Source organism: Petaurus breviceps, unplaced genomic scaffold (genome assembly GCF_028583685.1).
Source record: "Petaurus breviceps papuanus isolate PSGF00001 unplaced genomic scaffold, PetGlider_PUasm1.0 90823, whole genome shotgun sequence".
Lineage (NCBI taxonomy): Eukaryota > Metazoa > Chordata > Mammalia > Diprotodontia > Petauridae > Petaurus > Petaurus breviceps.
In genome coordinates this window covers 19,404,002-19,417,953 of record NW_027187352.1, presented here as the reverse complement: position 1 = coordinate 19,417,953, position 13,952 = coordinate 19,404,002, and the positions used below count along the sequence as shown (strand labels likewise).

The window sequence follows — 13,952 nt, the reverse complement described above, 5'->3', positions numbered from 1 at the left end:
GCAGAACACATGGTAGGGTGAATAGCAATTTACCTCAAAAAATAAGCCCTGGTGTTATGGTTATATGTGATGGGATATGAAGCATGGATGAGGGTTGGCTTCAGTATAATAGGTTAGGTGAGGTTACTCACAATAATCAGGACAAATAGACCCTACAATATACTCCCAAAGCTGAACCAATTAACTCCTTAATCCTCTCCTTCCTCATCGAGATTGGTCTCTGGAGGTCTTTGTTCACTATTCCACGTAAAGAGAATACGGGGTATAGATGACAAGTTTGATAGTTATTGGACCTATGATTTCATTAGAGTAGGGAACTCCCAGGTGAGGAAACTCCTTTAAACAATGTAGGCTGGCACCTTCTCTGCAAGTTATGTAATTAAATGCTATCTAGCCTAAACAAATAGGAGTACCATAAATTAGATCTTTGGGCAAAGTACTTATCTTGGAGCCATTAATTACAATGAAGCCTCTTTTATTAAAAAAAAAAACACAATCTTACTACACCTTTGATTTGGTTTATTACAAGTTATGTTGTATACCTTATGCATTTAACAAGCTCTTTAATTTACTCTCTTATTTTCTGTGATAGCATGATGTAGAGCAGGGGTTTGTGTCTTGGAGGCTTTGTCTGGTGAAACCTATGGATTCCTTTTCAGAATTATGTTTTTAAATGAATAAAATATATAAGATTGCAAAAGAAATCAATTATATTGAAATATATATGACAGTGTAAACTAACACAACAACAAAAACAAATTTATAGAGCCAAAGAATCACTGGTGTAGAGGAAAAAGGTACTGGGTTTGGAACTAGGGAGGGACTTGGTGTTGAATACTACTTCTGATACCTACTATGTGATCACAGGCAAATCCCTTAAATCCTCAGAGGCCATTTCTTCATTAGTAAAGTGGTAGCTAATACATGTAATACCTGAACTACCCTCATATAATTGTTATGACGATCAAATAGAATAATATATATAAAGCATATTATAAACTTTAAAGTATTATATCACATGTTATTATTGATTTCCATATCTCAGTGAACTGTTTTTCTTTTATTTTAAAATTTTTATCAAAAGGGGTAACTCATTGGGTAGGAGAGGATGCAGGAAATATTGGGAACTTAAAGCGATATAAAAACAAAAATGACCAGTTGTTTAAATGACAAGTTCAAAATTCTACAGTGCAAAGATTTATGAATATTTTGCTTCTAATAACATTTAATATAATCTAAGAGAAAAAAGGCAAGTAAAAAAAAGATTGTTTTCAGTACCTTTTCATTTTCTCATATCCTTCACAGTCCAGACCAAGACCACTTTGTAGGAAGAAACATATCCTCCCACCCCTGCCCTCAGTAACTTCTCCCCTAAAGGAGTGTAAGGGTAAACAGTTGTAGTCATGAAGAGCCTTTAAGGACTTAACAGGAGGTTTGAAGAAGGACTGTAGGATATAATGGTCTTAAAAGAAATATTCTCATAAATCTTTACCTCACTAACTCCAACCCCTGTGAGGTAAAATAAGAAAATAATTCAAGTATATATGATGTCTGTTCATATACTGTATATGGACCAAATTATAAAATGTGAGCTACTACAGATGTCAGTCACTGATAAATTGCCTTCCTTCTTCAAACTTTATATTATTAGTGAAATGAATTATGTTAACTGATGATATGCCCTCCATAAACAAATGACAATGAATTTCTGCAGTAGAAACTTAAAAACTGAATTGCAGCATGTCACTTAGTCTAAAGAGCTCCTTTCCAACTGGAGGTAAGCCAAGTTACATCATTATAGATGAATCACTGTACTGCACTGAATGTATCAGTGACTTCCTCAGGTTATTCTGACAACCATTTTAAGAGTTTATAGACTTCTGAGGTAATACTATATAATTGATCTTGCCAAGTATGGTATTTTTAACTATATTTTAACCATAAACTTTATGCAGTGGACACGGTATATAATCTCTTTCCAGCTAAAGCCACTGTAAGCATATAGCAATTACTAGATCTGCCCCCAAAATCATCTCTTATCCACTCAACAGATTTGATTTTGTATGAATTGAATACTTAGCACTACACTAGAAAGAATACATACTCTAAGGAATAGCAAAGAAGTAGAGGGACAAAGTTCATGACTTTGGCAAGCTTATTAGAAAAAAGTGAATCAACACAAAGATATACATGTAACTTATTTTAAACATTAGGAGAGAAAATTCCAAAAGAGTCTCTATTTGTTTTTGACTAACTTCAAGACAAATTTGTAAGATGGAGTGAATGGGATCAAGAACTTATGTAGAGGGGTTGGCTTTGGTAAGTAGAAGGGCTACCTCTTAATCAGAGATAAGCAGGAATGAGAATGGGGAAAAATATCTAAATTATGTGGGAGGAGAAGGGGAGTAAAGGGTCCTCTTAGTGAAAGGCCTCAGTTTTTTTAATGCTTTTTTTTTGAAGGGCAGTTGGGGTTAAGTGACTTGCCCAAGGTCACATGGCTAGTTTTTGTGGCAAGTGTCTGAGACCGGGTTTGAACTCAGGTCCTCCTGAGTCCAGGGCCAGTGCTCTATTTACTGTGCCACCTAGCCACCCCCAAGGCCTCAATTTTTTCAGTGGAGCATTTGAAGCTTTAGAATCCATGTGTCTAGGAAAACAACTGTTTAGTAATTGTTATTATTTAAACTTTAAGCTGCACCAACACTTTTGGAACACTTTGTATAGCAGAGATGTTAAACTCATGGCTGGCAAAACTTTCTAATGAGACCAAACAGGATTAAAATATAATTAAGAAATGTTTATTAAAATAAAGTGCAACATAGATAATATTCATTTGAAGTTAAGTCAGTATGTACAATACTTCTGCTATGTCATGCTGAAGTTTCGTATAACTAACAAAATATTCACCCTGATAATTAACAAATTAGAAGCATAGAACTTCTTTTCTGTTTTAAGAACTTAATAAAAAAAAACATGTCAGCATACAGGAAAAAAGATTTTTATATCAAATTATTAACTTATTATAATTTGTTTTTTAAATACATATTGAATTTAGCATGATTGTAGTATAGGGGACTTCAGATGAAAAGGAAGAGGACACTTGAAGGTAATTTTAACAGATTTTAAACTTAGAAGTAGAGGAACAGAACATCTGTTAGCAGAAACAGTCTCTGCTTTCCATGCATGGAGTGGGCAGCACATAAGGGCTGGTTGGGGGAGGGGAAGGTAGCCACACTCTGATCTAATGCCTAGAGCCTTTTATGGCTCAAACTTATATATCATTTGAGACAAAGAGCCATTATGATAATGATGGGAAGCTGCCCTTGTTGACTATAGGAACAGTGAAGTGAGAATTTTTTCCCAAATTACTCTAAGGAATGAGGGACATGGAAGCAGGAAACTTAATTTTGTAGGTATCATTCTAGTAAGAGGCTGGGATGGTTTAATTTCCAATCTATGGGTTTGTTAACCTTGGCATACTTGCATCCTGTGAAGCTGGGGTTATATTATTCAAACTGGTTTTCACTGTTTGATGTGGTAGCAACAAAATTGCCTTGTTTGTGACTTACTTCTTCTGAAAGTTTTTGTTTTCTTCTGTGTATTTTTAATGTTTTATTGCTCTTAATTTTTTTTAATTTGAACTTATATACTAAAAAAGCGCATTTCTGTATACACAGAAGGCAACAGAAGGTTATATATTTGCCCCTGAATCTATATTTCATACCACTTGTCTTTTTAAAGTATGTAATAAATTCCATACATTACTTTCAAAACTGTCTTATTTGTCTGTGCTTCTTTTTTGAACTTCCTTCTAATGTTTTGAAGACTTTTTGCATCAGTATTTCAGTGTTTCTCACCTATTTCCAATGAAGGGGAAAAGACCAAGGGAAAAAAAACCTTGTAACAAATAAGTATAGTTAAGCAAAGCCAAATCTATGTCGAGGCCATGTCTAAATATATATGCCTCTTTATGCACTTTGAGTCCATCACCACTCTATCAAGAGGTGGGTGACATGTTATCACAAGTCTTCTGGATACGTGGTTGGTCATTGGAATGATCAGAATTAAAATTTTGGAATTATTTTTCTTTACATTGTCCTTATAAATTGTTCTCCTGATTCTGCTTACTTCACTCTGTTAGTTCTTACTACTCAGGATTCTCTGTAATCATCTCTCATCATTACTTACAGCCCAATGATATTCTTTTTTTTTTTTTTTAAGCAATTGGGGTTAAGTAACTTGCTCAAGGTTACACGGCCAGTTATTTCTGGGTGTGGTGCTAAGTATCTGAGCCCGGATTTGATCCCCAGGTCATCCTGACACTGGGGCTGGTGCTCTTACTTGCTGAGCCACCTGGCCGCCCCTCAATAATATTCTATTGCATTTAACTTATAATAGTTCAACTATTCCCCATTTGATGATCATTCTCTCTTAGGATCTAGTTGTATGCTCAGTTTTGTTTTTTTGTTTGTTTGGTTGTTTTTTTTTTGTTTGTTTGTTTTCTGTTAGTCTCCTTTCAGGATCAGAAAGTTATTTACTAGCTGCTATTCTCTTTTAAGTATTAGCCTCCCTCTTAACATCCCCCACTTCATCTCTTGTTTCCCTGTTGAACTGGAGATACATTTCTACACCAAATTCTGTGTGGATTGTACTCTCATTTGTCAGTTTCAGAGAAGAGTGGGGCTCATTTGGTACCCATTCCCCCTACCTTTTTCTTCTTGTTGGAGAACTCTTTTTCTTACACATGCAAATTATGAACCAGAGAGGGTAAATTCCACTCTCTTCTTTAGTCGTTCTGTACTAGTATACTCCTTTTGCCATCCCTTCTCTTTCCCTGTATAAATACTGCAGATCAGAACCAGTCCATTCCTAGGTCTTTTGTTTTTCTTATTTAATTTCCTCAGTACCCTTTGAAGACATCAGGGTTCTGAAGGGTTATTGTTTTTATTCTCTTTATTAGAATGTTTGCAATATATCATACAGCTTTTTCTAATTGCCCAAGTAAATTTAACTTTCTAATTTTCTTTTGACTGTTGTGTTTGCTTTTCAAAGCTCCCATTGAACTCTGTTATTTTCAGTAGAAATGGCTTGAGCGTCCCCTATTTCAAAAAAGGTTCGTATTTTCCCTTGTAGGATTATATATTAAACTTTTCATGGCAAGTTATTCTTGGTTGTAAGCCTTTCTTTTACCTTTTGGAATAGTTTTCCAAATTTCTTCTGTGATTTCTTGGTACTTGAACTTCATTTTAGGTGCTTGTATTATTTTTGCTTTGATATGGGAACTCTGGATATTGTCTGTAACATTCCTGGAATTTTAACTTTTGAGGTTTCTTTTCAGAGGTAATAGGTGGATTCTTTTTTTACTTTGCCCTTTTGCTCTAATAGATCCAGATATTTTTCATTTAAGATTTTTTGAGAAGTAGTGGCCCTCCTTTATTTAACCTGTGGCTTTCTGGAAGTCTAATAAGTCTTTATCTGTTTTCTAGGCATATTGTTTTTTATATCAGATATCTTTTTTCTATTTTTTTTCAGTCTTTCAGTGTTAATATTTCTTGTGAATCATGTAGTTATTGATATTTTTTTAGACTATTTTAGTTCTTTACTTGAGTAAGGTTTACCATTTGCTGTTCTAAGCTATTTATTGTCCTTCCAGTTTTTTCCTTACCAGCTTTTAGTTCATTTTTTACCTTTTTCTCTCTCTCCCCCCTCCCCCCAATTTCTTTTAGGTATTCGTAATATCTTTTCTCCCTTTAAATTATTGCTTGAGGTTGTTAGGGACTTCATCTCTTATTCTTTTGGAAGGACCTCTAGATTTGTAGTAGTTTTTGATACTTGTCAGTGTCTTTGGTTTACTCTCTTCTTTAGCTCTAATTCCTAAATTGGGGTTTTGTGCGTGGGCTTTGCTATACCCCCAGCTGTCAGGCTTTTTGCATTCAATGACTGACCCTGCTTGATCTGCGTTTTCCTTATATGAAAATGTATGTTTCATTCTGTATCTCTATTGAGTCACTTCTTTGCTAAGAGGGTTGGAAGGCATCTTAAGAAGATAGCACTAGTCTTCCGAGTTCTGAGGAAAGTTAGAGATTTTTTAATGCAGGAAAATCTCTTACAGTAGAGACTGATACTAAATCTTTGTGGGCCTCAGTTTGAACATCTTATAAAATGGAGTTGGACTGGGTAACCATCTAAGGTCTTTCAACTCTCAAGGCCTTGTTTCTTTGATGGGGTTTAATTTCATTTCATAAAAAAGAAGGAACTGAGACCTAGAGAAGCTAATGTTTATATTTGTTTAAATGCTTACATTTTGAGCAAAATTCTTATATTTTGGTTGGGATATCCCCGAATACTACCTATTCTTTTCTCATATGTTTTTCAGAATCAGCCTTCTCTCTGTCCTCTAACAAATTACTTTTAAAATCACCTTTTTAGTAGGAATTTTTGTAGGCTACTCATGTAACTAGGCATTAACTTCTTTTTTAAAATAAGAGGGCCCAGTTTTGAATGTGATCAAAGGTTTTGGAATTCAATCTTGCCTTAAGGAAATTTATATGGGTAATTATTTTGGTAGTTAAAATATCCAGTATAGTAATTTATGCTCAATGAGGAATCCATTATATTTCAAGGTTTGGGCTGAGGGAGGGCAGACATTGATATTTTAAAGGGTCATAGTAGTTTTATTATAGATTATGGTCTTGAATATAAACTGCTACATACTGTTGATATGCCTATTTAGTATATAATGTGGCTTTATTTTAAAGTTATCTCATCCCTCATGACTTCTTCTGCATACTGGAGAATTTTAGTTGTACATTTTAAAGTGTCCTTTATTCTCTTGATATTTAATTTATGCGCAACTCTAGCAAAGCACGCATTAGACAATAAAATATTTTCCTGAAATTTCTCTTTCTAGCACATCAAAGCTGCCAAATGATCTACTTGATTTGCAACAGCCAAGTTTTCATCCATCTGTACATTCTTTATCAACTGCACCTCAGGTAGCAAGTACATGGGGAGGTAAGTAGTCAGTGAATTCTACATGGAACATTGTATAAGTTGTTTTTAGTCTCTCCTATTGCTTTTTCTCTGTGATTTTGGTTTAATTTTATAGATGGGAATGTGGGCGATGTTAAAAAAACAATTGTGTTGGAGATAATTGGCTTATAATGTATTGGCCTAGATTAAATTATAGAATAAAGTAAGATGAAATATGATAGAAAATTTTTTATGTTACATTAAGTTTGTCTTGTTAAAAGAAAGTTTAGTTGTTCAATTAAGCCTTACCCATAATTTAAAGAGAAGTGAGCCTTTTTGCTAATCAAGAATAAATTTGCCTGTGGGAAAAACTGGAAGATTATATAAATACTGTATGAATAGTAAAACACAGTTGGTTTTAACTAAATGTTTGCCATAATGTTCTAGTGAATGAATAGCAGTGACTTGCTTTTTGTTTCAGGTGTTTGCTTAATTAAGACTGACAGGTTAATAATGGCTGTTGAAATAATTCTTGGCTCTTATAAATCAGAAGTAGTTGCGGATCTTTAATATATAGGGACTTACTTTAATATTCAAGGAAACTTGATTATAGATTTTCTGGATTTTACAGGAAAAGGGATTTAGATGTATATTTTAAAGTACTTTGTCTAACATTCTTCAGCAAGTTTTTAACTACTTTTTTGTCCTAAGCTACATTATATTATATAGATGGAGGGAAAGAAAACATCAAGAAAAGATATGTGGGAGCAGCTAGGTGGCGCAGTGAATAAAGCACTGGCCCTGGAGTCAGGAGGACCTGAATTCAAATGCAGCCTCAGACACTTAACACTTACTAGCTGTGTGACCTTGGGCAAGTTACTTAACCCCAATTGCCCTGCCTTCTCCCCTCCAAAAAGCAAAAAAAAAAAAAAGAAAGAAAGAAACAAAAGATATGTGATGTCTAAGTAAAGAGCTATGGTACATGCTGTCTTCAAATATTGTTACTTCACCAATAAGATCTGAATTCATAAACCAACATTCCTAATTTTTCATAGCACAAAGATTAGAAATGATACCTAATCTATTGTTTTCCTTGTAAATCTTTTTGGATCTGAAATACTTGTATGAATTATTCCAACTTTCTTTCCTTATCCTTAAAGGTGCCTACCACCTTTAAAAAAAAACAAAAAACAACTGGAGAACTTACAGTGTTCATTTAGTAGTAGGTAATTTTTGCTTCTGTAAAATGCTGCTGTTGTGTTTTATTGTTACATGAAATTGTCTGGACTCTGTCATGTTTTGGCAAAGAGCACATAGTATCTGTGATGCTTGAAAGGCTTTAAATATGGTTGAAGCATATTCTGCTTTTTGAAAACCAACCTAGGCAAGCAAGTTTATTACCAGTCAGCTGGCCACTTGATTACTAGCTGACTTTTCCCCTTTGGCAGTCTCTGAAAGAAAACAAAAATTGAAAATGTCCCTTCATCTTGTTAGACCTTTTTTCCCCACTTCTGTAATGACAGTGGCAAAGTAGCAGAATGGGGACTAGATATTGTAACAATGATAGCTTCTACGCCATCCATAAATAAAAGCTTAGCTATTGGTACTTTAAATATAAAATCTGTGTCCAGTGACATATGAACAGGCAATACTGTAGGAGAAGCTGAATCTGATAAGATTATTTAGATTATAAAGGGGGAAAATGTCACTAATTTGGAGTCACAAGACCTGGTTTTAAGCCTGTGTCTTACTTCTCAGGTGGTTTTAGTTAAATCATTTAACCCTCCAGGGTTCACTTTCCTTATCTGAAAAATGAGATGTCAGACAAGATTTCTGAAGTTCTTTCATTCTCAAAACCTATGAACCTGTATTAGTCTTTGCATTTACCAGGAGGCAAAAAGAAGTTAGAGGTACATAGATGAATGATTCAGAGGCAGTACTTACAGTATCTAATAAAGGAATTCATTCAACATTGATTTATGAAGCACCTACGAAATGGTAGATGTTTGGAATTCCAAGAAAAAAATGGAAGAATAGTTTTGTTGTCAGAGACCTCAGAAGCCATCCATTCCAGTTTGTACCAAGACATAACTAACAAGTTTTCTAGCCTTTGCTTTATGATCTTCAGGGAAAAGAAAGGCACTACCTCCTGAGGAAATGTATTTCATGTCTTTATACATCTGATTTTTAGGAATTTTATCTTTATATTGCACGTTATTTAAATTTACTTCTTTGAAGCTTCCATCTTTTACTCCTGTTTTTACCTGCACAGACCAGGCAGAAGACTTAACCATTTCTAGGTGGCAATCCTATTATTTGAGGATAGCTAATATGTCTTTCTTTAGTCTTCTCTGGGCCAAAGACCTCAGGTTTCTTCAGCCAAGTCAATACATGCCTTGCACTCAAGACTCTTTACTGCCCTGGTTGTTCTCCAGTGCTCTCTCCAGCTTACTGATGTCCTTCTTAAGCAGTTTTCTAAATGTTATATTGGTCCTGTACACTGTGACCTATAGAGTCTGCTCTGTCAGACTCATTGGTCTTGCAGTCTACCAGAACTTTTTAGATTGATTGATGTAATGTCTCCTCTCTTGCTTTAGAAATGTTAATTTCTTTAACCCCAAGACTATATACTTATCTCTATTAAATATTATCTTATATCCAGCCTTTGTTGTAGTCTGCCTTGATATTTTTTGGATCCTGTCATCTAAGGTGTTAGGTATTCCCCCCAAGCTTTTTTAATCGGCCAGTATAGTAGTTATATCACCATTACTTTTACCCAAGTGTAGAATAAACAGTACAAGACTAACACTAGTGGTTGGGGCACTATACTATAGATCTCCTTCATATTGACATTTACCCATTAATAACTTGTGTGTGTGTCTGTGTTTTTTAAGCAATTGGGGTTAAGTAACTTGCTCAAGGTTACATGGCCAGTCATTTCTGGGTGTGGTGCTAAGTATCTGAGCCTGGATTCAATCCCAGGTCATCTTGACTCTGGGGCCGGGGCTCTTACTGCGTCACCTGGCCGCCCCTAAGCAGTTGGGGTTAAGTAACTTGCTCAAGATTACATGGCCAGTTATTTCTGGGTGGGTGCTAAGTGTCTGAGTCCGGATTCGATCCCAGGTCATCCTGACTCTGGGGCCGGTGCTCTTACTCACTGTGCTACCTGGCCACCCCAATAACTTGTGTTTTGATCCAGCTGTTCAGGCTATTATAAATCCACAGAATTGCATAATGATCTAGCCTTTTTCTTCCTTCTTTTCTACAAAAAGAGCATGAGATATTTTGTTAAATACTTTGTTAGAAACTAAGTAAGCTATTTCTGCAGTTTCCCTGATCTGTAAAGAAAAACAACAGCAAATGGGGTTAAAATGAAATGGTTAGACTCTTTTGTTGATGAAATAATGCTAGTTTGCTGTGATTGCAGCTTCTCTTTCTAGATGTTTACTAACAATACCTTTAATTATTATTCAGAATTTTCCCATCAGTATAAGTCAACCATACTGACCTATACTTAGCAGACTCCATTATCTTCATTTTTGTTTTTGAAAATGAGAAGGTATTGTCTTTTTCCAATCCTTGTAGTTTCTCTCCTATTCTCCAAGGTATTTCAAAGATAATCAACAGTCAGTCTGCCCAGCATTTGTATTATCATCTAGATCTTTTACTACTATAGAATATAGTGGTTCAGCTATGCCAGGAATTAGTAGAGTTTGTTTTATCGTAAGTCAAAGGAGACTTCATTATATATCACTCATGATAAACATTAGCCAGAAGACCTTTCTGAAGGCATTTGCACCTTTTGTCCAAGTACCTGATGCAGAGGAAGAAAAGGCAGAAAAATTCTATAATGGACCATCCAGATTAAATAAACCTATACTTCAAGTGTGACTTGAACAAAAAAGGTAGACATGGTGATAATTGAAAAGCAAAAAAGTTGGAAAACATGGTTTAGGAGTAAGAAAGGAGAGAAGTTCAGAGTTCAGGTTACAAAACCTCTTGCCTGTATATCATAAATACCTCAAGAGTTAGGAGATGGTGGATGGGGAAGACAATGAAAGAAATTTTTAAAAATTCAAATTTACAATTTCTTGACCAAAGGAAATTACTAAGAGATGTGGTAAAAAATGTATAATTCATCTATCTTATGTGTAGTCAAATCATCAATTTAGAATAAATATCAAAATCAATCCCAAATGAGCATATGTGATTTGTAGTTTAAGTCATAACTTCATCCCGATCTATTGAAGCAAGTCTATTTTTGCTTTTGAAACAAAAATGGATAAAACATATCCACATATCACTATTTCTAAAGGAAAATGAAGGGATGTAAATCTGTAACCGCCACTGAGAACTCAATCACATGGGAGCAAAGGGCAACACCATTTTTGAATATTAACTTGCTTGTAATATTTTATAGTAGAAGATAGTGTAGGCCATGAACAGTAGCAGTGTTGCCACCTGAAAGAATAAGAAGCTGTGGAGGGAAAAATAAGTATGCAGAACGCTTGGCAAGAGATCGCTGAAGTTAGATCATCTTGGAGGTATTTAAGCATGAAACTAGGTGGTCAAGAAAAACGACTAAACAGACCAAATAATGCAAAAGATCAATAAAGATAATATGTTAGAATTCTCTTCACCATTCTTGATAGCGGAGTCACCAGATTTATGTTCTACTATCTCGTGTTTTAATGTTTTACATGAAGGAACCCCAAGGAAGACAAAGATAGGAAGAATAACTAGACCAGACAAGGTATATACAGAGAAAGCTTATGCTAGAGGGGACAATTTTGACAGTGCTTACTTGTCTGTTTTCAAGATATCTGAAGGGGAAAGATACCAAATACAGGGAAGAAACATGGCTTTTATTATTTATTTTTAAATGACCAAGAAACTATTAGTAATTACTGACACATTACTTTCCCATCTGTACGAAATCTTTGTTAAGAATCTATGTATCAAGGACGTCCTTGATGAAAGTAGAAAGGAACAAACAAGCTTTTGCAAATAGCATACTACATCTTTGAGGTTTTATAGTTGGATGAAAGATGTAAGAAAATAAAATGTACTATTATTTGTTGACTTCAAAAAAGCATTAAATTGACTAAAGCAAAAGGGTTTTTCCTTTTCCTTTTTCCACTGTTGCTCATATATCAGAATCATGCCAGGTTACTATGAAGATTAATAATAAAAGAGAACTTGTGCCTAAAAATGTAATGCCTAAAACAAGGAGATGTGCTTGGAAAGTCCTGTAGCCCAATGGGTGGATCCTTTGTGGAGGATTTTTAGGAGGTCATGGAGTAGATTTATATGTACTGGTATACATATGGCTTGTGGTCTGCACATTGGAAGGGATACCCACATTAATGAGGTCACAGATTTATGGAAGTATTGAAGTGTTTCTCAAGATTATTTTGCTATGTCTGGAATGCTTTGTGTAAGTAGTAGAGTAGATCCTGTTTGTAATTACATGATATCGGTAAACAATGTGTGCGAAGAATTTATGGCATATGTAGTATAAGAGCACAGGGTTACTATTTGGAAGTTAACTGTTAGGAACAAATATGGTATATTCAGTCTTTAGAGTAATTTTTCTTAAAAGCTACATAAATGCATTACATCAGTCACATCTTTCCTATTTTGGATTATTTATCTGGGTTCCTTTATTCACCAATACAAAAAAATTTTTAATTTATATTATTACATATTTACCAAAGCTGACTCTAGTCTTAATTTGGGGAGGGAGTGGGGGGAAGATGGGCTTCGCCACAGCCAGAGTTAGAAGAACCAGTAGAAACTTATCTTGCCATTTCAAGGCATTTCATTTATTAATGATATTTGGCTACAAGGATGGCGATACAAAAGTAATATGGTTCTAAGAAAATTTCAAGAGGTTTTAGTTTTTAGATTTTTGTAAGCTGAAGAGCATTCTAAGTTGAGGGGGTGCTTAGAGATTGTCCTAATTTATGTAGTTTATGAAATTCAGGAAATGAGCTTTTTTAAAAAATGAAATCTTCTTAATATCTTTTGTTTTTATATCACCTAAATTTCCTCCAAATCATCCTCCCATCCCACCTACAGCCAGAGTGCCATCCTATGTAATAAAGAATATTTTATGGAAAAAAAGGAAAATGAAAAAAAATCAGCACAACATATCAGTACATCTAAAAATCTGAACATATATGTAATATTGTAAACCTGTGCATGTTCCATCTCTGCAAAGGAGAGTAAGGTATCTTCTCATATTGGCATATGTGTTCTTCATAATTTTACAACATTTATTTCTGATAGTTTGTGGTTCTTAGAATTTACATTGTTTGTTTTCCTGACTTTTTTTTTCACTTACCATCACATCATGTAAATCTTTTCATCTTCTCTGTATTTATCATATCTTATAGTACAGTAATATTCTAGTATACTCATACCACAGGTTTTTTTTTAGCCATATTCCAGTTGGTGGCTATCTACTTTGTTTCCTTTTTTTTTTTTTTTTTTGCTGCCATAAGTGCTGCTATTATATATATATGGAAACTTTCTTTTTATTAAAGTTCTTGAACTTTTAAAAAGACAAAAATGAGTTTTTTAAAAAACAGTATCACTTTTAAGTGACAGAACTAGGTTGGGTAACCATGAAATCATGTAAATACCTGTTATTTGAGCTTTACTAAGACAGCATGCAACAATGTATGGTCATGATACTGGTTTCTTTAAATTTTGAGTTATTTTCCTCTTGCCTGTGATGGGTGAAAATGCCATTATCTGAAAATACAGTCAAATTCAAATCACCGGTGCCTTAATGAAGATCCCAAAAGCAAATGTTAAGATAGGAAAAGGGAAAAAAAAGTTGAACAGAACAGTTTCAGTGCTTCTGTGTGAAGCATTAATTCTGCAGTATAACAATGGGCATGAAAACAAGAACAGAGGCTTTCCTGTAGTTTTTACAACATTCTTAATGAGTCTTTCATTTTTGATAAAATGTTCTT

At 34.4% G+C, this 13,952-nt stretch overlaps 1 protein-coding gene across 17 annotated transcripts in view; it reads left to right on the top strand.

Annotated features, from left to right (window-relative positions):
- PICALM (phosphatidylinositol binding clathrin assembly protein) overlaps nucleotides 1-13,952 on the top strand; it is a 133,729-nt gene that overhangs the window by 74,784 nt on the left and 44,993 nt on the right. For all 17 annotated transcript variants that reach the window (XM_069071013.1, XM_069071029.1, XM_069071022.1 and 14 more), the window contains exon 12: nucleotides 6,908-7,011. In XM_069071013.1, the coding sequence (XP_068927114.1) occupies nucleotides 6,908-7,011 (104 nt within the window). The remainder of the gene's footprint in view (nucleotides 1-6,907; nucleotides 7,012-13,952) is intronic.